This window comes from Caloenas nicobarica, chromosome 4 (genome assembly GCF_036013445.1).
Source record: "Caloenas nicobarica isolate bCalNic1 chromosome 4, bCalNic1.hap1, whole genome shotgun sequence".
Lineage (NCBI taxonomy): Eukaryota > Metazoa > Chordata > Aves > Columbiformes > Columbidae > Caloenas > Caloenas nicobarica.
Window position 1 is genome coordinate 32,515,014 of NC_088248.1, and position 22,497 is coordinate 32,537,510.

Genomic DNA, 22,497 nt, shown 5'->3' on the forward strand with positions numbered 1-22,497 from the left:
GAATCCTCCAATTAATAGAGAGACACGAGACAGAATCCCCAGTTAGGAGGCTGATCACATGCTGTGCTTCTGCACATCACCTGTTGAGAAAATTGGGGCCTTAGGGTTCCAGAAAGAAGTGCTGGTGCCAAAAGCAGGGTTTCCAAAAGAAGAAGTGGTCTCAGAAAGATAGTGATCCTGGCTACAGAGATCCTGGAGGTGGGAGAGTATCCTGAAGATCAGAGAAATGCATGCAGACAAATGCCAGGGGATGCCTAGGGACCTTGGCCTCTAACACCTGAGACTAGTATTTGCAAGGCTGCTGCACAGCACAAAACAACAGAATTTTCTGGCCCGCCTCGCCAGACCAGCAGTGATCTCCCTAGTGGGAAGAGAAGCTGAGATGTAGTGAACATAATGCTGGAGGGGAAGGAGAGACAGAGCGAGTGTGTGAAATGATCAAGTAGGATAAAAGCTGCAGTCTCGTTGATTGTCAAATTAGCCCAACACCCATGTCCGCTAATGCGCTGTCATTTACCGCATCTCACCCATGACATCAGCACAAGTTCACTGCCTACACCCATTTTATGACGAGCTGAGACCTTACACACAACATACAAGATGATTCATGCTCCCACTACTTTGTCCCAGAACTTCATATTCTACAATTAATCCTTACCACGGATTTTCTGTGCTGCAGTGTTGTGGCAAGCAAGATGAGGACAGACAGGGAGAAACACCACAAGAACCCTGAGGACACTCCTTCCCACCTAGGTTCATTCTGCAAAATTATTGTGTGAGGCAACATAAAATCTAGCACTGCAAAGCCCTGCAGACAAAGGCAGGCCCACAAGGACACCAGAAGCATGGCAGACGTTAGCACAGGCTCTGAGGATTGTAAAAACAACAGCTAGAAAAGGCTATGCGTTACAAGCAACCACAGAGCAAAACAACCAGAAGCTGCAAAGCTCCTGCAAATACAGAGAATTACTGGCGATGAGGGAAAGTGCCCTTCCCCCTTCTGTACCTGCCATGACTGCCTGGCTGCTCCCAAGTGTTTGAAGAATGAGCTGAAGCTCTCTGACTGCTGCAGCTGCTTCTTCCCCACAGCACATATCGGGCTCCATGACAACCTCCATGAGGCCGACTCCTATCAGGGAAAGAGACAGGAGATTTTCAACAACAGCTTTTGATCTTGGCATATTAGAGTGAAACTGGCTAAACACACGAAAGCACTTGGGCTTTTTTTGAAATAAATAAACCCCCGTGCCTTATTTAGTAACTGTCACTATGGGCCTAGCTGCAGATTGCTATAAAAACTTTTCCTCCTATTTTTTTAAAGAAACAGACAAACCACAGACAATCCTCCACCCTTTGAGAACACACAGATCAGAAGGACACAACCTTCTTCGGCCTTTCTCTAGGAGAACTCGAATTTAAAGCCAATCCAATTCCAGATTCAAGTTCATTAATCTTATACTCATTTGGAAAAGACAGAACTGTAAACAGATGTAGTCTAGTTTTTAGCTTCAGGATCCAGTTTTCAAAGAATATGAGCAGCCACAGCGCTTAACTTCAGTGGACACCGGAGCACTGTGTCCCAGTTAGGCTGGGCCATCTGGTTTGCTGACCATGTTATGTGCTGATTTGGTTCCTTCCATTTACAATTTCAAAGTTTAAAGAGAAAATCTACATGTTTTCAAAGTTAATAATTATAATAAATGTCTGACTCATGCACTGACAAATTCTAACAGCTGTTCCTTCTATACGCAAACTTGAATCACTAGGTTTTTGATACTTTAACAACACCACATACAGTGGCGAGAGTGTAAACAGCAGAGTGGCTGTATGTGGCTGATACACACAGTTTTGAGCAAACTGGAGCAAACAGACTTTTTACTTGTTATTGCCAACCGCCATCAACAGCAATGGGAAAGGTCCACTGGCCATTAAAAAACTCAAGTATTCCCCTGCTTCAAGTGTAACAGCCATTTTGATGTATTTTTATTTTCAAGGAGAGAGACATCAAGCTGGTTTTATTTTTCGCCTGTTTCCTGTCACCCATGTACCTTTAAAGACTCATCTTACACAGAAAGGAGAAAAATAGGAAAACAATCCAGGCCTACCAGCCCTGTTCAAGTCAACGAGAGTCTGGCTCCTTGTGTCATCATGGAGACTCTTTCCACTGTCTTGCTCCAACTGAATTTGTTTAATCCTCACAGTTTTGGTCACCATCTGGCTCATTTTGTTGTCTATGCAGAGACTGTATGACAGACTTCCATTCACCGCAATAGGAACTCTTTGCTGAGTGATTTGATAGCCAGCCTGTCAACAAAATCAGCTTTATACTCAAATAAAACATTCACTTTTCAGAAAGCAGCAGCATGGCCAAGTGCAAATATTACAGACTAAGAAAAAACTGAAAATGCAACATCTTCCATAGTGACCTATATAAGAGGATAGAACACACGCACATGTAAATTCAGAAGTTATTTTGCTTAGCTGGGAAGAAAGCAAGCTAGAAGATAGGCCTAGAATTCAATGTAACTGTGAAAAGCTAAAGGTCTGGAAAAAATAAGAGCACTCCTCAACACAGGCAAGTATAAGACACTACAGTAATACAGAAATAATCAATAATCAACTGCACAACCACTTGCCAAGGATGACATAAATTTCACTGATACTGCCTTGGGGCAGGAAATGGACCAGAAGAGGTTCTTCCACTCCTGTGGTTTCATGATCATGTTAAATCTTGTCTGAAGTCAGTTACTCCATCCCCAAGCTGGGACTATCACTAATCCTCCCATCAGGCTAAATATCCCTCTCTGCCTGTGCAGAACTTTACTCATTAGAGGGGAAGAGACAGAGAGGGAAGGGTGGGGTAAATCAAGAAAATGAGAAAGCTCAATTTCATTAATGTAGCAATTTCAAAGATAAACACAGCAATCCCATGGAAGGCACACTTATCCCTGGGACTCCACTCAAAGGGGAAACACCTAGTCAGAAAAGGGGCTGCCAGTGACAAGGTACCGGAATAGCTGCAATGAGGTAGAAATACAGAAGTGAATCCATTACTCCGTCGAGGTAAGGTCCCCATCTCTTCCTCCTTCATAGCCTGCTCATGCTCTCAGTGGTGAGAACTAAACAAACAAAAAAACCACAACCTACCAGATTTTAATGAATTGGGAGAGCATTTGTATATTTTGCAGAGAGGACGAGCTTGCATTAAAATGTAGAGATGGTGACAGTATACTGGAATGGAGAACAATGGTCTGGCCCTGCGAACAGCTCAATTTATATATGCAATGAAGTGTATGACCTTCTAGCCATGATCACTATCAGAAAAATAAAATAGGTGACTCTACACAGCCTAAGCTAATCATACAGCTCTTCCCATCTCCTAAAACTTCTCATTAAAACAATTTTTTAAAAGCCTGAAATAGTGAGTGACAATAAATAACAGGAATCCCATTTCCCATCCAAAGCCCCATTTTCAAGAGTAACAATAATCCCTTTGTCAAACAGCCCTAAGAGCTGGATTTATTTTATCTGTTCTATAGAGTTCATTAGCCTAAACTCTGCATCTTATTACAGGGTTCCTGGCTAGACTGTTTCACTATGAAATGCACGTCAGGCAGTTTATTGTCAGTGCTAAAACTGTAGAAGTCAGCCTGTAGAAAGCCAGAATTACATGCTTCAAGCTAATAAAATGTGTCAGCATCTCCTCGACCAAATTTCCATGCTTATCTGACCAGAGGATCCTCTAACTCATGTCTGCAGACAACAGCAGCCACTTGGTGCTGTAGATACCTTCTTCCACCTCACTCTTCTCCTATAAACACATGGATGCAGTTTCTTCCCTGTAACTACATTCTTCCATATAGCTTCTATGCAGTAGACTGATAGCAGCAGACACCACAAGAGTATGAGAGAATGTGTTCAGTTTAACGGCAGAAGCACCAAAGGTGGCTTGCAAACATACCTGTGATGTTTTTGGTGTTTCTTTATGATATGCAAAGGAATTTTGGAAGTCATGTTTATTTCCTGCTATTTCACTTTTTTTCTCCTTCAGGTCTGGAAATGGTCTTTAAGATGGTTTTGCGTGTAAAAAAGGTATTGGCAAATCAAAACAGTAAGTTTTTGTCTCCCATTCCCAGCAGCTCGCTACAGAGCCCCCAACAAAAGGGCCTCTTAATGGCTCACAAACATTAGCAAAGTTATCCCCAGAAACCATATCAGTAATTACATCAACTGCACAGAAGAGCCACAAGTTGCCAAACTAGACAAAAACAGAACAGAAATCTCTTCTGAGACCCAGGTTTCCAGTGGAAAACTATAACATAATTCTCTTTCTAAGGTGGGAAGCAATTGTATTTGAATATGCTTTGTGTAACTTCAAAATATTTCCAATGCCTGAACAAAAGAGTGGCAGAGAAAATGGTTTGGTTAATAATGCAGCCCCTCTACACATTAATTTGGGAACTGAGAAATCTCCTATTCTGCTTCTCTGGATGACCAGCACACCTCACGTAAAGAGAGGATAAGCTAAAATGCCTGATCTTTCTCAGATAAATTAGAAGCAGACATTTTAATGCAGTCATCAGATCTTCACCCTGAAATCACAAGAAGTAAAACTAGTGTCCTCACTTTGGCAGGTTAGTATCAAACTGAACATTCAGTAAAAATAAACTGACAGAAAAAAAAATTAGAAAGGTTTAATTTCATTAAAACAGAAATAAGGCTCAAACATTGCTGCATCCTGTTGTAATGACAGAAGTCAGGTTCTTAAATTATTTCAATATTTCTACACTCATATCAAGTATGGCAAAATGCATTTGACTTCCAGTGACACCTTCTACCAAAGATGAAAGCTACCAACAGACCATAGTGCAAATAATCAGTTTCTTAGTTGTTTGGGTTTTTTACTATTTATTGGAACTACTGACTGACAAAGCTTAAAAGGGAAATTAAATATTTTTAGTTCCCTAAGCACACACAAAAAAGACACTATTATGTTTATACCACTGGAACCTGTGTATGTTATACATTCACTTTAAATGAAGGACTATTATCAGATTGCTTTTACCCTAACAGACGATTAGTACTAAACACCAGGAATGGAGAACTTAAGGGGCAAAGCAGCTCCAGCTCCCAATTCAATTACATTAAGCTATTGGAATCGTGCAGCTAAGAAAGGAGTCAGCAATCAGAGCAATCATACTCAATCACTGAGCACCAGGGTACAGCTGTGTATTCATCAGGGCACAGCTCAGCATCCTGTTCGGGTGAGCAGAGCACTGACTGAAAACAGAAAAAGCGTCTCTTCACTCATACCTTGTTGCCATCCGTACTCCAGACTTGTCCTTTCCTACAGCCATAAAGGGACCAGCTATACTGCATACTTACAGGCAGATCTGCATAGAAATAGTGTTTTCTGTCAAACAAGGACTTCTTGTTTATGCTGCAGTTGAGTGCCAGGCCTGTCATCACTGCTGCTTCTACGCATCTCCTGTTGAGAACCTAAGGAAACGTGACACATGGTTTTGCTCAGATACTCAGTATGTAACAAATGTGTCTCCCACACATTGCCTTATACGGAGCATATATTCAGTTTTGCTAGCCTTCAGCCACCATCAGATCTCTTTCCTTGTGTGGGTAGTTCTTATTCATCATTAAAGTCATGGTAGCTACAAATCTGCAAAGCTTTAAGACGAAAAAACAAGCCATTCAGTCGTTTTGTCATGCCACATAAGGTGCTGTGCACTGTCTGGCTTGCAGCTTTTGCAAACATTCCAGTAATTTTGAATCTTCAAGGGTGCAAGAAACAAATCATAGCAAATGATAATTGAATTGTAACCAGCTGTCAACTCATACTCGGAACTGGAACCACAGGACTTGGATTAGGGACTGCAGTGCTGTTTCAGTAAAACACTTCAGAACACCTGTAACCACAGATCCACAGTGAATTCATGAGTATCTACATCTAGAATTCCATCCTTTGCTTAATCAGGATGAAATTAAGCACACTTACCTGCTTTGCTAGAACACAACCAAAGAGACATCAATTGATCCCATGGCTACAAGTACACATGCATTTCTGGTACCCAGGTAACCTCAGGGATGAAGGTTCTCTCAGAACACCACATGATCTGAAGACCCAGCAAGGCCTTCATGGAGAAATAAAGGAGTTAAGTGCAGTTTCTCACCACCAACCCATCACTCTGAGAGCTACACCCTTCTATCTCCTCGGCAGGGTCAGGATCCAGAGAAGAAAGAAAATTCCACTCCAAAAAGTACTAACTGGCAATGTTTCATGGGATTTTTTTCAAGTGCGCTCTCACTAATTTAACAGTTGGTTTAACTAACATCAAATGGATAAAACTGAAAAGAAAAACAACTCTGACATGCTCACACTTACAGTATTTTGAAACAGGAACAGAATTTATCCATCTTATTCTGCACTGTACAGCTGCCAGGAAGTCAATTTACAGCAGGAGCATTAAAGGGGCACATTATGTAAAAGAATCTACATGACTTCAGCTGCATTGACCAGAACATAAAAGGCTTAAATAATGTTTTCTTCAGTTTTTCTGGCAGTATTTACTTTTTACATTCTCCATCCTGATTTCTGAAAACAGATTAAGCAGCTGTACATTCCTCATCATCCCATGTCTTCAGCTGGAAAAGGAATCTTTGCTTTACTTGTCTAATATTTCAAAAATCAAAATAATAAGAGAAAATACGTGAAACTCTTCATGTAACTTTAAAATTGCTTATACAGACAAGAAATTAAGTATTTAAGACATTTAACGAGGGAACGTTCAGATCTTTAGTGTAGTTATATATGGCTAACTAGAACACATCATCTGTTTGGGCATATTTTATTTATTAAAAAATGTAAAAGATCCATAAAGCAAATTTTAAATGAGAAAAAAGGAAGAACAGTTGCCCTTTGAAATACTGATCCACAGCAAAATGAACACAAGTAGTCCAGACTATAACCTAAGTAGAATTGGTAACTACAAAATATTATTTTGGTATCATAGCTGCAGTTCATTATACAGTAGATGCTCCTGTTTTCAACAATTAAATGCTTCCAGACAGTACAAACACTTTTTTTACTGTTTAAGGAAGCTCGTAACAGTGCGAGTCAAATTGTTCAATGTTTAAAATAATGTATTTTTAAATACACAGGCAAAATTTCCTTCTACTAAAGCCTTATGGCATGATCCTGTTCAGCTTTATAAATTAAGGAGGACCATGCCAGTCAGCCCTTTAACAACTGGTCATCAGAAACCATTAAGGCTCTACAAGGACTATGTAAATTCAAAACACCACTGTGTCAAAGTAGTGAACTGGTGTCTTGCTACATTTCCTGATGGTGCAGGGGTTGTGACTGGTAGTAACTGGAGAATAAGACAAAACCCAGCTCGCAAGTTGCAGTCAGAGTCCTTCAAATACAAGTGGAGTTTAGCTAATGATTACACTACAACTACTGCCTTTGACAACTTGCTCTTCAATTTTTTGTTCAAACAAGGTAGAGTGTATCTTACTCATTGCCGTAAGGGATAACACTGTTTCAAGGTGAAGGAAATAAATCCCACATAGGTACTTACACCAGTGACAAGCTTTTGCACTACTGCTGATGACCATTTTCGTGGCTCTGGGGAAGAACTGGCATAAAAATGTGAAATATTGATTATTTTCTGTGTATTATTACTAAGCATTTACATGAATGTGATGTGTATGTGTCCCCAGTGTACTGGATCATGGTAGACAAATCATTGTATACACACCATTACTCACTCAGTAGTACAACCTCCTGTGCTACTTTATCAACCTCAGTGGTGATAGAAGGCATTGCAAAGCACACCTTTCCCACTATGGCATACTGAGATGTCTACCATGCCAATCTGCTTCATCTGCTCTGTTTGGCTCAAAAAAACCCGTAATAAATAAAAAATCAATGGCCCTCTACTTCCTCAAAAATCAAAAATTAACTTCGCCATTTCTGAAGTGACTACCACTACCCATTCCAGTGATCAAGACTGTGCACAGAAAGCAGAGTTGTTTAAGCAAACTACTACTTTTCCTTCAAACAAGCCTAGCTTTTCAAATAATCTGCACTGATAAACATCAATTCAGTATGTGAAACTTCCCATACTAATGACCTAGAATAAGTCCCCCAAGCTTGTTTATGCAGTAAGCTGTTATTAAGTTGACAGCTTTGACTAGCACCAAAGATTTAAATTACTGGCTTGAACTGACAAGCTGCCAGTCTGGTATGTTAGCAAAGTGCTGGCCTTGAAAGAAAGCTATGCAGCTTCTGCAATAGCTATGGACAGAACACAAAAGCCCATAAAGCTTTTTAAAATATTTCTGGTCTTCTAAAATTGAAGCATCTTTCCTAGGTAGTTAAAGAAAATCCTAGAGAGCTATCACAAAAGGAAATGTAAATTGTTTGTATTGGAAACTCAAGAAAAACCTTAACAATGGCATCACAACACCATTTCCGTTGTAGCTACACTATCCTGCTAGAGCACCATGGTAACTGAGCGCCTAAAGGAATGAAAGAACAATCCAGCCAAGATCTCTCTTTTTCTGATACTCACCTATTCTTTACATCTAGTTCGCAAGTGGAAAGACTCCTTTTAAAAATGTATCATCTTTATTTGCAAGGTCAGTTTAGTCCAGACCTTGGTTTGAAATACAAGCCTATTCAATATCTACACAAAACTATACACAATACCTTCAACGGCATAAATTCCCACCAAAAGCAACTTTTTAACAGCTTTTTCTTTAACAGCAGGTTTACTCCTTATATTAACATTAAAGAAAGCTGGCTCCCTTTTAGGTGAAGATGTATGGTTCTATATTTAGTAAATGATCATTTTAAAATTTTAAAGAGAGTAGGTATGCAGCTTCTTGTTTTGCTAATGAGTACTATATAGGATAATTGAGAGGAAAAGAGAAGAAACATCTAGATCTCTCCCCTGCAAAAAAAAAAAAAAAAAATCTTTGCCATAACAGCAGCACCCAGGAAACCTAAATTATGGAACAAAGTATTCCTTGTACTAAAAACAGTAAAATGAAAATAAGTCCCTAGAAACTTTAAAAGTTTTTGATTCCAGGTCACACATTTTAATAAAGCAGATTTCATATTAATTAGCTATCTTAAGAAGACCTTCATTCCTACTTACAATCATGAAGAAATCAGCATTAATCAGATTAACTACAGGACTGTTTATCTAAGAAACATTTAATTTTAGCTCCTTTTTATTCAAAATAACAGCTAGAAGAAGGAAGCAATGCAATGTACTTAGCCAGCTCTCTGTAGACCCAGCAGTAATCTTTAGAAACCTCAACAGATACATCTAATCATATTTCCCAGCACTCCCATTTCATATCACTCTTATTTTTATTTGCTTCCACTAATGGATATATTCAGACTTACTATTCCTCCTGTGTTAAAAGTACTAACTTGCTTCCGTATATGGTTCTTTGAAGTGCAATCACAAGTTAAACTTCAAAATAAACTACTCATATCTACTTAGTCCAAATGTAATTGTGACTGTTCAGTCTGACACTGCAGATGAATACTTCAATGCAGTTTTCTTTCTTGGCATCCTCCCACACACACAGAAGGGCGTAACCGCCTTGTAGCTATGCATGTACAGAATGTACATTACAATAAATGAAGAGCTAACCATTTCCCAAATGATCCATTTATTTCAATAGGTATACAATCAGACCCTATCCCTCTAAGCATACAGTAAAAATGTAAAAAACAAGCCAACCTAAGTCTTGTCATTTGTTTGGTCTGCAAAGAGTGCACATGTTCCAAAACCTGAGGTCTCTAACTACAGGGGAAATCTGAAAAGAAGCTTCATTTAGGGTGTTCTGATTTTCAGCCCAGTGTCTACTTCACAGCATATCTCCTCCCCTAATATGAGCATTATGTTCTTATCCATAAGGAAAGAGGCAAAAGAGTAGGGGAGGAAGCACCAGACATTTTAAATTAAGATCTTCGATTAATAGAAAGAATTTCCAGCTTAAGAAAAGAGAACCAAATGGCAACTGAGAAGCTGAAGAAGCAAAGGAAGATGCTGGGGGGCGGGGGGAGGGTGGACAGGCATTAAAAATACCTTAATATATTTTGTAACTTTATCTTTCTGCAGTCTGGTACCAAAACCATATGCTCCTACACAAAACATATCACAAGGCTTAGAATTGAAGGAAGCATATTCCAGGGGCAGCGATGATCAGCAAAATTCAGCGGCAGTAGGGAGAGATGCTGACCCCTGGGAGTAAGAAAACCAGGAAGGTGTGAGCAGATACAAAGCCATTCAAATACAGATTGACTTCTGGGTTTCTCAGCCCTTTGAGACAGGAGTTGCTCAAAAAAAACCACAGAAGGAAAAATCCATTCAGACCACTGCGTGGGCAAAGTGCTCAGATCTCAATGAAAAAAATCAATTTTCTAGGGTGGTAGGGAAGCAGCCAATCCAGTGGCATTGCCCCAAACCAGTGATCTTCATGTCTCAGATCTCAGCAGCAGCAGCTAAAATCAAATACACTTCTACCAAGCAGAACCAGTTCCAAGCAGAAGAACCCACAGGGAAGACAGAAGAACACAATGGCAATATAACGCTTCATGATATCCATAATCAAACACTGTGTTTCTATGGTGTTTCCATCAAGAAGATGAAATGAAAATACTTCAATGCTTCTAGAGGTAGAGGACTGAGCAATGGCTAACATCTAAGTTACAGAATGCGATCAAATCCAAAGTCAACCAGAGCTTTGAGGTGGACCTTCTCAGACCTGTTTTCCTACACTGAGCTCCACAAATAAAGGCTTTAAAACATGAATAACATCTGCCTTCTTCAGTATAACCTAGATTGTTTAACTTGTTAAACAGAAAATTCAGAGCACTTAGGACAGAACAGAGTTTATAAACCAGCCCCTGCTCTGTTTATCCTTATAGATGGTCCTTTGCTTGTAGGCTCGGTGAGGGCCAGCCTTGTGGTTTTCTGAGTTGTAACAAATTCTGGCCTTTGATACACATTGACTGTCATTTTCTATCATTCCTAAGCCTTGGCTATTTGCTCTCTGCTCCTTCTTGCAATCTTCGGGTGTCTGAAAGCCCATACTAAAAACACACTAAAAACTCCCAGCCCTTTGATATGACTCTCTCATTCTTTTTTCCTCTATTTGCCCTCTCCTGAAACATGCTTATTTGCTCCCCAGAGAGGCAGCCATCTTTCCCTCCAGGCTGACCCAGATGTCTCTTAAGAGAGCACAATGTATAAACTGAGAGTAAACCAGAGGCTGTCCATCACATATAGAGACAGGACTTCAGGAAAACAATAGGTGACATAATGCAACAAGTCTTGCAGAAAGCAAGCTAAAATTCTTTAATAAAGGTGTTCTGGAACAGGAGAACCAATGAAGACTAAAACCTTGTTGGTTTTACCTGAGCAGTGACCTCAACACTCTCTCCTCCATGATACCCCCATCTTCTCCCCATTTCAAATATCCCAAATTGAGTATAATGTGTCACAAATATCAGAATAGCAGCAGCCCAAATAAAGCTGAAATCAGTGGGGAGAAGAGACTCAACTGCTCATTTCCTCTTCATGAGGCAAATTTGTCTGAACTTGGCAGTGAAACTGCAAAACTAGCGTTTCTGTACAAAAAACAATCATAGAATCATAGCATCATAGAATAGTTTAGGTTGGAAGGAATCTTCACAGGTCATCTAGTCCAAGCCCTCTGCAATGAGCAGGGACATCTTCAACCAGATCAGGTTGCTCAGAGCCCCGTCCAGCCTAACCTTGAATGTTTCCAAGGATGGGGCATCTACCGCATCTCTGGACAAAAACAATGGTTACAGTGGAAAAATCTGCACATGTAAAGAAAAAAAACTAGTCACAGAACCTTACATAATCCTCTCAAAATCAAATACAGAGTAATAATATATTTAATGTGGCAAGGTGACTGATAAACAGAGAGAACACAAAGAAATTATTTTTACCCCAGGAACCAATTACAGCCTAATTGCACCAAGATAAGTTTGAAACAAAATACATAAACCTGACAGTTACGCAACATTACACAGCAGACAGCTAACCATGAAGAGAACAAAGACCCAGTCTACAATTATCTGTCATTACTGTTGGACAATGTTTCCTACATACCTTTCAATGAAAAAAACTCTTCAAAGAAAAAAATATTAAGAAGAACAAGGAAGCAATATGTCAGTTTGCAAAGTTAAAATTCTAAGAAATTGGTAGAACCATGATTGTGACAGAAACTTTTGCTTAACAAAGCACTGCTTTCGTATACATATATACAATACACTACCTTGGATTTCCACCAAGGGAGTTACACGGAACCAGACTGTTTGTCTACATGTCCCATCCCAACAGATGGGATGAGTTAACTCTGAACGCTACACGCGCCCTGACTCAACAGATGAGATGAGGTGTGAGTTAACTCTGGGTTAATTCTGCACAGTTATGTGAAGTGAATGACAGACAATCACTCCAGGGGTCCAATTCAATTATGAGTTTTACTAAAAGTACGTGTTGGAATACTAGTTACAGCAAATAGTGGCTTGGCAAAAGTATTTTATGATATCACAGAACTTATCAACACATTAACAGCAAAAGTCCTTCTACGAGCAATGTACTGGCAACCATTAGTAGCTATAATACAAAACTTAACAGGAATCCAACAAAAGAGCTTAAGATGATGTTACTTATATGTTCAAAAGGAAGAGAGAGAAAGAGTGGGAGAGAGGGAAGGAAAACTAAGGTATAAGAGACAGGGAAAGACAGTAATATATCACCACTCACGGAAGGAGAGACAAAGAAATAGGGATATAGAAAAAAGGAGAGAAGGAGAGAGCAGAGAGAAAGGAAGAAAGAAAAGGGTGAGGGATCCAACCACTCTTACAACTCCGCACCGTGGATGACAAGACTTGTATCATGATGTATGGCCTCCGGTGTCCCACGGTGAGGATGCTGGGGTTTGTAGTTCAGGAGCGCAGTGTCCTCTGGTTTCTGGTCCAGTTCCTGCGGCAAGGCTGGTGGGCAGAAGGTCCTCAGGGTGGTGGGTTACCCGCCGGCAGAGGGTCCTCGGGGTGGTGGGTTCCCTGGCGGAGGGTCCTCGGGGTGGTGGGTTCCCTGGCAGTGCTCTCTTAGCTGAGCTTTTTTTTTAGCTCTCCGAGTAAAGGAAAGTCTGGGGGGAAGGGGTGATTGCAAAAGATCGACAAGACTCGACAAGTCTTGTTGAAGGGTCTCAGCTTTTCCCCTTTGTGTGCCAAGCTGAGCATATCAGAAGATGGAGCTATGTGCCCTCCAACACATCCCCCACCCCCGGTATCGGCCAGCCGGCCTGGGCTGTGGCTCGTTAGCTTGTCATTGATATGTAAATTGCAGTTCATCCTATACTGAATGTGTCATCTCCTGAATCCTGGGGCTGGAGGAACTAGTTTTGCCACAATGGTTTTGGCCATGATCCTTATCAATACACAACACTACATACCGAGAGAAAATTACATCAAACACTTAAGGATGCCAGAGCATATATAGTGACTGATAACAGAAGTAATAGAAATTCATCCCCCCAAAAATCCACTCATGGTTCCAACTTAAAATAAAAAAATTCCAAGTCCACTAACAAATACTACTGCAAAAGCTAATGTGCAATTCAGCAGCAAGTTCAGACTGAATGCAGAAGGAGGAGACTCCGATCTGTCTAGTTGTCATGTAACAGTTGTGCTGTCCAAAAGTATAAAAAATGGTACAATAACTGCAGTAACAGAACTGTGTGAAAGAAAGGAAACAAGATACTGCAAACTCCTGCTCCCCACTAAGAAGCAGAAAAATATCTGTGTAAAGCAACAAAAAATACCACACAAAAAGAGATAAGAGAAAATACATAGATAACATCACTGATGCATTGAAAGATCTGTTGAAATAGGTGATAGCAAGATGTTTTATCAACTCAATGATGTTCTAACTGGCAAGTTTACATCAGCCAGAGGGACCTGTTAAGGATGAACAAGAAAGCCAACAAGCACAACAAACAGAAAGAGAGCTCAATAGTTACCGAGGCGCTAAGGAGACAAAGCCCTACAGGAATTGTTAGCCCTGACAAAAAGATTAAAACACCCAGAATGAGTGTCAGAACTTCTCACAAATAAATGAGACATAACAAAAAGCAAGAGAAAATCTTACAGGAGGCTCTTTCAAATCTTGAGAGAAGAGCAACAAATGTCACCAAATACTTCAAAGCACAAAAGCAGAGGCGTCTCCAGAAAAATGGCATTTACAGTTAAGTATGAAATAAAGTTGAGCTAAGCAACTGCAGTAACCGAGGAAGTATTACACTTCTCAGACCCCAGTGAAGGAGACTAGTTCTACAGCTAATCTCAGGGCTGTGAATGATCCTATGAAAGAGAAATAGAATGAGGAACAACCTGCACCATAATCCAGCCCTGAAGGTAGCCTGAAGCAGGCCTCCCTCATCGTTCAAAGACCTCTCCTGACCAGTACAATGGAACTGAACTGATTAATAGCTTGAAATAATGTAGGCAGGATTTAATCCATCATGCACTCAGAAATTTCAGGGTCTGTGAACTGCAAAGGCATTCTCAGAGAGCAACGGTTTGAAAGCCTATTTCACTTCACTAGTTTTTTTCTAAATTAAGGAGGATTTTCTTTTCAGAGGCTTACTGGGACTGCAAGTCCAGCAAGCTGGGACTGTGTGAGCAGCTAAAGACTGTTAACCACTTATGATATAATGCATGTCGTAAACCCAAATGTTATCAGGAAAGGACTACAACAGAAAGGTACCATCAATTTATAAGAAAATATCTCATTTTTCCCCTAAGTACAATTATTACAGTTTTGCTGAAAGAAGTAACAAGCAGTTAAAGTGTTTATGTAGTGGAAGTTAAACTCACACGCATGCAAAGATCAGAAGATTGTCCAGTTCCCCAAGAAAGGTGCGTGCAATTTAAAATGTAGTTATCAAAAGTCAAGCTAAGAAGCAGGGGTTTTTTGAAAGCAAAGTAGTATAAGAAAGGAGTAAATTCATATTCATGCCAGCAGGAATGTCAAAACAAAAATGAAATCACAAGTTGGTAAAGCAGCTGTTGCAATCACCACATTTAACAGGCACAAGATATCAAAAAATCTAGTTTCAGGCTGTAAAGTATCCATTCTGGTCTCAAATGCTGTTTCTGTTCCAATATGTGTAGCTGACAGACAGATCCACCAAAATCTCATACAAACCTCTGAGTGCCTTTGAAAGCAAATGCATTAGGTAAATTCTGTAGATTAATAACATCTAGAATTCATCATAAAGTCTGACGATTTATCACCCAAGACATCTGGAAAAACATTAGGTATCTGCCACTGCCAAGGATGGACGCAGTGTCAGTATAGGAAGGGGAACTAAAGCACCCTCTATATCCCCAAACTGGGCATTACCCCTGTCACATCCCTGGGCAGCCATCTCAACAGCACAGCACTGCAAGGTGGGGAAGATAACAGCACAATCCAGGTGCTCTCTGCTACTGCCTGGTGTTGCAGTGACATTCCTCAGCTTTGGAGAAGCCAAAGTTTGGAGTTTAAGTTGCGAGCAGTGCAATACCAGGAGGAACAAGGGCTAATAGCTGTTCGAGCCCTGCTTCCTTCCATGAAAAGGTATATCTGGTTGCCTGACTGTCATTATACAGGTGAGAGAAGACACAGTAGGACAAAAATCCTTCCTTCTACACTATTTACAGAGGGAAAACTAAAGGAGTTTAAAACAACAGGATATGAAAATCTCAGTACAGGACACCAGCAATGAGTGAGTTGTCAAGGCCTCAAGGATGTCCAGTGAAACAGGAAAAAATATTCAGATAAAATCATGCATCTCATATGCTATTCTACAGCAGTGTTCAACACCTATCTTACTCTGTTTCTTCTGAGGTCAGAAGGTATTTACCTCTTCTTCTTTAGAAACAGAGCTTGATCATTACCAAGTGTTTCCGAAAACCCTATCTTTAAAAAAAAAAAATATATGCTGTTCACACTGTGAAAAGAATGAAATTCAAATGCACTAGAAGGTTTCAAAAATTTCAAAATACTTAAGGCTGTAGGGCTAACATTCATTCAAATCTTATTAATTTAAACCTTGGCTATGTAAATCCTAGATTATTTCTTCATACACTTGCCTACAAAGAAATAGGATCAGGCTTTCACTTCAGTCATGCAGGAGACAAATGTGAAATGTGCATCTTTTGGTGTGATTAGCGACAAAGCACAGACAAAAAGGTTTCAGCCCTTAGCTACTAGATCTACCATCTTATTTCTGTGGTTGAGCTATAATTAGCCTTTAGTCAGCCACCTCAATCATCAGAATAGATAATTATGGATTCTCTTTCTGTGAGCCCAGTCTTATCTTCATAAACCTTTATAAAGATTCTCAGAACTTTCAAAGGGGATAAATCAGACCACCAGTGCAACCACCTCTATAGATCCTCAGAAGAATTTTAGATCAATCTGCAGGTATGATACACTGTATGCCACCACGTGCAGCGCAATACTTCCTTTATAATCAGCCCTCTGAAGACACCAAGCTAAGATCATTGCCAAGTCCATTCAGCAGGTAAAAAAATCAGGCCTTTGCGTATTTCATTACATGAAATGTAATGTAGTCATATGCAGTCCCAAAGAAAGGAGAGCATTAGTTATTTGAGATGCTATCTGATCTAGCGGCGAGGGGCTCCATCACCACAGGGCACAAAAAGCGTACAGAGTAGCATGGAACGTGCTGTTCAGTCTCGCTACTTCTAAATCTACTTTTTCAACCAAAGCTTTGCCATATCTTTTTTGCTGTCTCATGCCAAAGTGGAGTGTATCTGCCTAGCTGGTCTTGCCTGTAGTTGGCTCTCACAGGGACATTATGAGAGCAGGACAGTGAAATAGCCATGACACTAACTCTGTGATGGTCCTCCTAAGGCCTACTTGCAGCAGAAGCATAAAATAAGCTGTACTGCATTACAGGAAGAAAATATGAAGAGGAAAGATGCACGAGGGCTAAATATATTATTCTAGTTTCCCTTCTCCTGCGGAGAGTGCCGCAAAGGCTCACGCCCACACTCATAAGTGACCCAGAAATGTATAGCAACCAGAAAAGCTCCCTTTAGCACTATTCTTTCTGGTCCCATTGTGAAGCAGCAAATACTAGCGTGGTTGTCTATCACAACCACTTCATGGTCCCACAGTAAATTTAAATCCCTGTGACACTGAAAAGTGTCCCTATAATTCTCAGTTTATAACAGCTGTTATTCTCTGCTATGGACAGCACAACTACTGTATTAAACTTTGCTCCTATTTTTTCATTTTTCAACAAAACAGAGTCAAAAGGAAAAGCCAAATATTTACCTTCTAAAGAGACTTATTAGGCAATAATCTTAACATTTGTTAATTTTTTTTTTTCAAATACTGGGAAATTTTCAAAAACTACATTCCATCTTTCAAAATCCACCAAAATCCAATTCTACTTCAGATACTATTACCGTGTATAAATACATATAGTTATTTCAAGAAAATAAGGCCAACTGTTTGATTCCAAAAAAAGCATCGGTCTCTAACATTAATTCCTGTGCAGCAAGTATAAGGCGAAAATAAAGCTATCATTACTGACTGGATTTTGTGTCAAATTCTAACATGCAAGAACATGTTATTTCGTAACATTCACTTGCAACTCTATTTTCACCAGTACTGCAGTGAGAAAAATCTTTCTTCTCTTCATACAGCTAAAAGCAGCTGGTAGAAGCTAACATAGCATCACTACTTTTAAATTAAGCTAACCATCCTGCTGATGCTTGTCAGGTGCAGCTATATTCTCTGCCAAAGCCCACATGTACTGGGGTTTTCTCACAAAGGTCGTTACCTTTGTGAGACCTCATCTGCAAAGCACTTCAACAGAGGAGAAAGCAAAAAAAACCCCACCCCAAAACAGTAACATGTATAAAAATGAAACTCTTCATAAATACTCATGTTTGTTCATTCAATAACAGTTCTTCTACTTGGCTGAAGATAAGCATTAGACCATTTAAGAGGATTTCTGTTCATTAACAGAATGTACAGTAGAAGGTCTGAAGCCAAAATCCTGAACCCTTTTAAATTTTGTAACTATTAATTCCCTAACCTAGTCTTGCCCCCAAATGAAAGGAACTAATTTTCCATGTTTAAGTCTAACTAGATTCTTCTCAAACCAAATGATTGCATAAGATTCCCATTCTCTCTGGAAAGTTTTCAAAATTCCCATATAGTTAGATCTGAAACTCAGCCCTGAATTGTCACTGAGACCAGAGTGAAGTCCAAATTTTATCGACATCTAAACTTCACTTCCTTAGATTTCAATACTTTTGCAAATACAGAATGAATACATCAACCCATTTCTCATTTAATGATCACACAGCATATATTGAGACCCTAGAAATCCAGCCATAAGTTAATTCTCAATTTCAGAATATTATTTAAGGCTGTATTATGGTGATGAAAAGCTTCCAATAGATTAAAAAAAATACATCTGCAACTGGAATTCAAACTTCCACTCTAATACTCCAAAACACTTTTGCATTAAATAATTTGACTCTATTATAGTCCCTGCATGCTTGTTGCATGAGGCAATGCTAAGTCTATTCAATATTTATTTTCACTGTATAGTAAGAGCTTATGTTATACCTTTTAAGGATTATTTTTATATTAAGCTTGTTAGATTTCCAGAGAATTCTACAGCAGTACTGTCATAGCCATCACAAAGTTATAATCAGCTGTGACTTCAAAAATTTATGACGTTGTCACTAATAAATCTCATTGCTACGTGCTACCTAGCTATTCAGACTTATTAGGTAATTGTTTTGCTCTGGAAATAGGAATGGTTGACACTTTCCTAAATCAGAGACTTTCTACTTAGGAAGATAAGTACCTCCATAGTGAGACATTCCAAATGGCAAATGACAGCTACATAAACAAACATATGGCAAAGTAACATCAAGTGGCCACTCGGAAGTCTAAGATGTTCTCCTCTCATAGGATTTTAAGTATCTCCCATATCTAAGGAATTTCCTGTGTGGCATACTAACCAAATACACCCACTCTGGTCTCAGAGAAATGCTGTGATTCATTCAATATGTTGAAGAGATACTCCTTATTTTTTTCCTTTGCAGAGGATATCAAGTTTCTGTAGCGATAACTAGGTAGTGAGTGAACTGAAAAGAAACAGCACTTGGCATTTCATGTTATCAACCAACCAGAAAATAGAAAAATATATAAGAGCAGTTCTATGGTCAAATCTTGGGAAGAACAAAATACTAGAAACATACTCAAAGTTGTCTGACGTAAATCTTGATATAAATTAAGTTGAAGCATAACTTACTGGTAAAGTTCCAGGTAAAGATGCATCAAAGAAAGATACCAAAGAGTTAGGAGGTGCTGCAAACTGGACTTGGGAACCAGAGAAAAGTTTTGAGTTGGAACTGATCTGTGCATGAATTTCCAGACCCACAACTGGCATCCATGGAGCAAGACTGAAAAGCAAAGAGGAAAAAGAAAATAAAATTAAATTATAATTGTAAAAAATTGTAAATTATGTTGTAAATTCATCTACAGTGTAATGGCAAAAGTTGTGCTGCAATACTGGAGAACTAACTGACTATATATACAGAGGGGATTGTATAGCAAAGTGCCTTCATTATATACAGAAAATAATGCAATTGAAAAAAAAATAAATGTAATGGTCTGAAACTTTAAACTTTTCCTTACATGAGAAATCTTAATTAACGAGGCAAATTTGCATGCTGGATGAACCCTAATTTGGTACCTTGTGAAAATCACAAAATCATCATAAATATCAATTACTTCTCAGGTAGCTTTATAAATCTCCAACAGACAGGTGGCATAATAAATTATGTATTCTTTGTCAGCTAGTCGCATGCTGGGAAAGGTGGCTCTCTAGAGCAGTGTGAGTAGCATATTTGCATAAACATTAGTAATCTGGTAATAGAGAAATCATCATTTCAACTAGAGAGCTACTGTCCTCTGAACATATTCCACAGAATAAAGCTTCTCTGTATCATCTAAAAAGTAATTGCAATTCTCACATCCATAACCTTTATATGGACAAGAGAAAAAGGTCACCTTTACAGTGTGAATTGCTTGACAGTTTCTCTAAGTAATTATCTGGCCTTGTACAAATGAAGTGGCACAAATAATATCCAGTGACAAAATCACATTTCTATGGCAGAATACTTCAGTAGTATAAGTACCCAGATAGCTATAGGAGATAAGTGAGCTAGGGAAAATCTTCAAACCAATATATCAAGTACAATGTTCCTTCCAAAGGTGAACATAATACATTGACAAGATTTTAGTTCTCTGTCTGCCCTGCAACAGCTGAGGACATCCCTACAAACACCAAACTAGTGATGCAGATACCACTTTAATCGTTGCTTTAGGATGAAGATGATTATCATAAAGGAATAAGGTTCAGATGTTTAAAGAAGCTAATACACTTTCTTTAACTGAAACATAACATTTTCTTTGGTATTTTCAACTATGCATAAAAATGCCTCAAGGTTTAAGAAAAATGCTGGGTTGGTTTTGGTTTGTTTTTAATTTTGGAGGCAAATTTAAGTAATTGTTTCCTGCATTCTTTAGAAATGCATTCCCAACACATCATGACATTAAAAACTACATCAGGCTCCACTTAATTGGTGTGTTGGCATACACGCGCATAAAAAAATATGTGCATCAGTCCTCAAGTCCTATTAACAACACTGATGAGAAACCTGGAGATTATTGCCATGTTTGTTCAAGGTTTATGTTTGTGTCTCTAAAGAATCAGCAGCAGAGTTGTGCCAGTGTCTGCACAATTTTTTAGGTGATGAGCTGTGCACAGAGAAACCTCCATTTCACCAGAGAACACAACAGCTTGCGCGGGCTGTAACTTAGAGCAGCAGCAGGAATAAAATGCTCGATTCCATGCACACCGTCAAAAGTTTCGCAGTCCTCCAGTGGAAGAGCAAGTTTCCTTTCGACCAGAATAACCCTTCAAAAACACTCGTGAAGATTGGTGCAGCCCTTGTTGTTTACACTCCGGACATGCGAGGGCTAACGCTTTCTCATTCGCTTGCACGGTGTCTGTCTCTTGTCACAGCACAACGTGTCAGAGGGACACAGCCCCACTGCAAAGGTAAATATTGTTGAATTCAGGGGCATCAAATTCGTTTTCAGCGGGGGCCACATCGGCCTCGCCGTTGCCAAAGGCAACGGCGAGGCCGATGTGGCCCCCGCTGAAAACGAGTTTGACGCCCTTGGATTAGGAGATTTGGGAAGGGGTGTGAGGTAAACGGGTGCTAAGGACGTGCTGCCGGCCACCAGCAAGCTGCAGCTGCCTCACACTGCCCAGCTGACGCTACTCAGAGGAGGCCCCGCCGCTCCCACCGCGCCGCCCAGCTCCCGGGCCCCGCCCTGAGGGCGGGACGCCTCAGCGGAGAACCACCTCCACCGGCCCCTCTCCCCGCGCCGCCCCGGCACCGTACCCGCTCTTCCCCGCCGGCACTGCCCCGGCTCTCGCGTTACAGGCCGCAGCGTGCTGCCCGCGGCGGGCGGGACCGGGCCCCAGAGCGCCGCGCTGCCACGTCCGGCGCCAGGCCCCGCCGCACGCCCGCACCGCCGCCGCCGCCATTTTGCCTCGCTCCCCGCCGGGAGGCTCCCGCAGCGCCCCCTGGGAAATGTAGTCCGGCGAGCGGGATGGCAGCGCGGAGCGGCGGGTCGGGGACACGGACTACAGCTCCCGGCAGGCCCCTCTTCCTGCCCGCGCCTTCCCCGCGCAGGCTGGCGCCTCGAGGGCGGGCGGTGCGGCGGCCGTGAGTGGCGCTGCGGGCAGCTCTGGCGAGGCGAAGGGGCCGTGGAAGGTTCTGCTGCTCCTCAGGGTAGAGGTGGGGGAGCCAGGTGCAGGCGCACACCTCCCCGTCTTCACCGGGGGCTGGGTGAAGGCTGGCTCTGCTCAGCCTGTGGTGAACGTGGGGCTTTTGTCCCTCACCTTTGCTCTGGAAAGGCCTCGTCTGCCTTCGTGCCTCATTGTAGTGGCGCCTGTTAGCAGGCAGGTGCAAGTCTTCCTCACACGCAGCTCTCTTGTTTACCTCCTCCCTGAGAGGTGTTTCCCCCGGCACGCAAAAATGTGGTAGCGTTAGTGTGGGAAGCAGCTGTACTGCAATCTGAGGGGGTCTTGAGAGGCCTTGAGACTTGGGCCTGCGCCTGTCCTGAGAAAACTAATGTCAGTCCTAGAAATGCTGAAGCAAAAGACAGTGATCGTGTCTTTCTTGTAGCTGTTGTTTAAAATGTCTTAGACTCGGGTCCTTAAAGGAGTTGCGTGTGGTTTTCCTTTGGTGTCATGCTGATACTAGCTGCTGTTTTACAGATGGCATTTTGCAAATCTTGGGCA

General features: G+C 40.7%; 1 protein-coding gene across 1 annotated transcript in view; it reads right to left on the minus strand.

Annotated features, from left to right (window-relative positions):
* Positions 1 to 21,762, minus strand: part of GATB (glutamyl-tRNA amidotransferase subunit B) — a 43,581-nt gene extending 21,819 nt beyond the window's left edge. The window contains exons 1-5 of the mRNA XM_065634592.1: positions 21,593 to 21,762; positions 19,429 to 19,579; positions 5,386 to 5,499; positions 2,106 to 2,304; positions 1,007 to 1,129 (exon numbers count right to left, since the gene is read on the minus strand). Coding sequence (XP_065490664.1) covers positions 1,007 to 1,129; positions 2,106 to 2,304; positions 5,386 to 5,499; positions 19,429 to 19,579; positions 21,593 to 21,738 — 733 coding nt within the window. The 5' untranslated portion in view covers positions 21,739 to 21,762. The remainder of the gene's footprint in view (positions 1 to 1,006; positions 1,130 to 2,105; positions 2,305 to 5,385; positions 5,500 to 19,428; positions 19,580 to 21,592) is intronic.
* Positions 21,763 to 22,497: the final 735 nt, after the last annotated feature.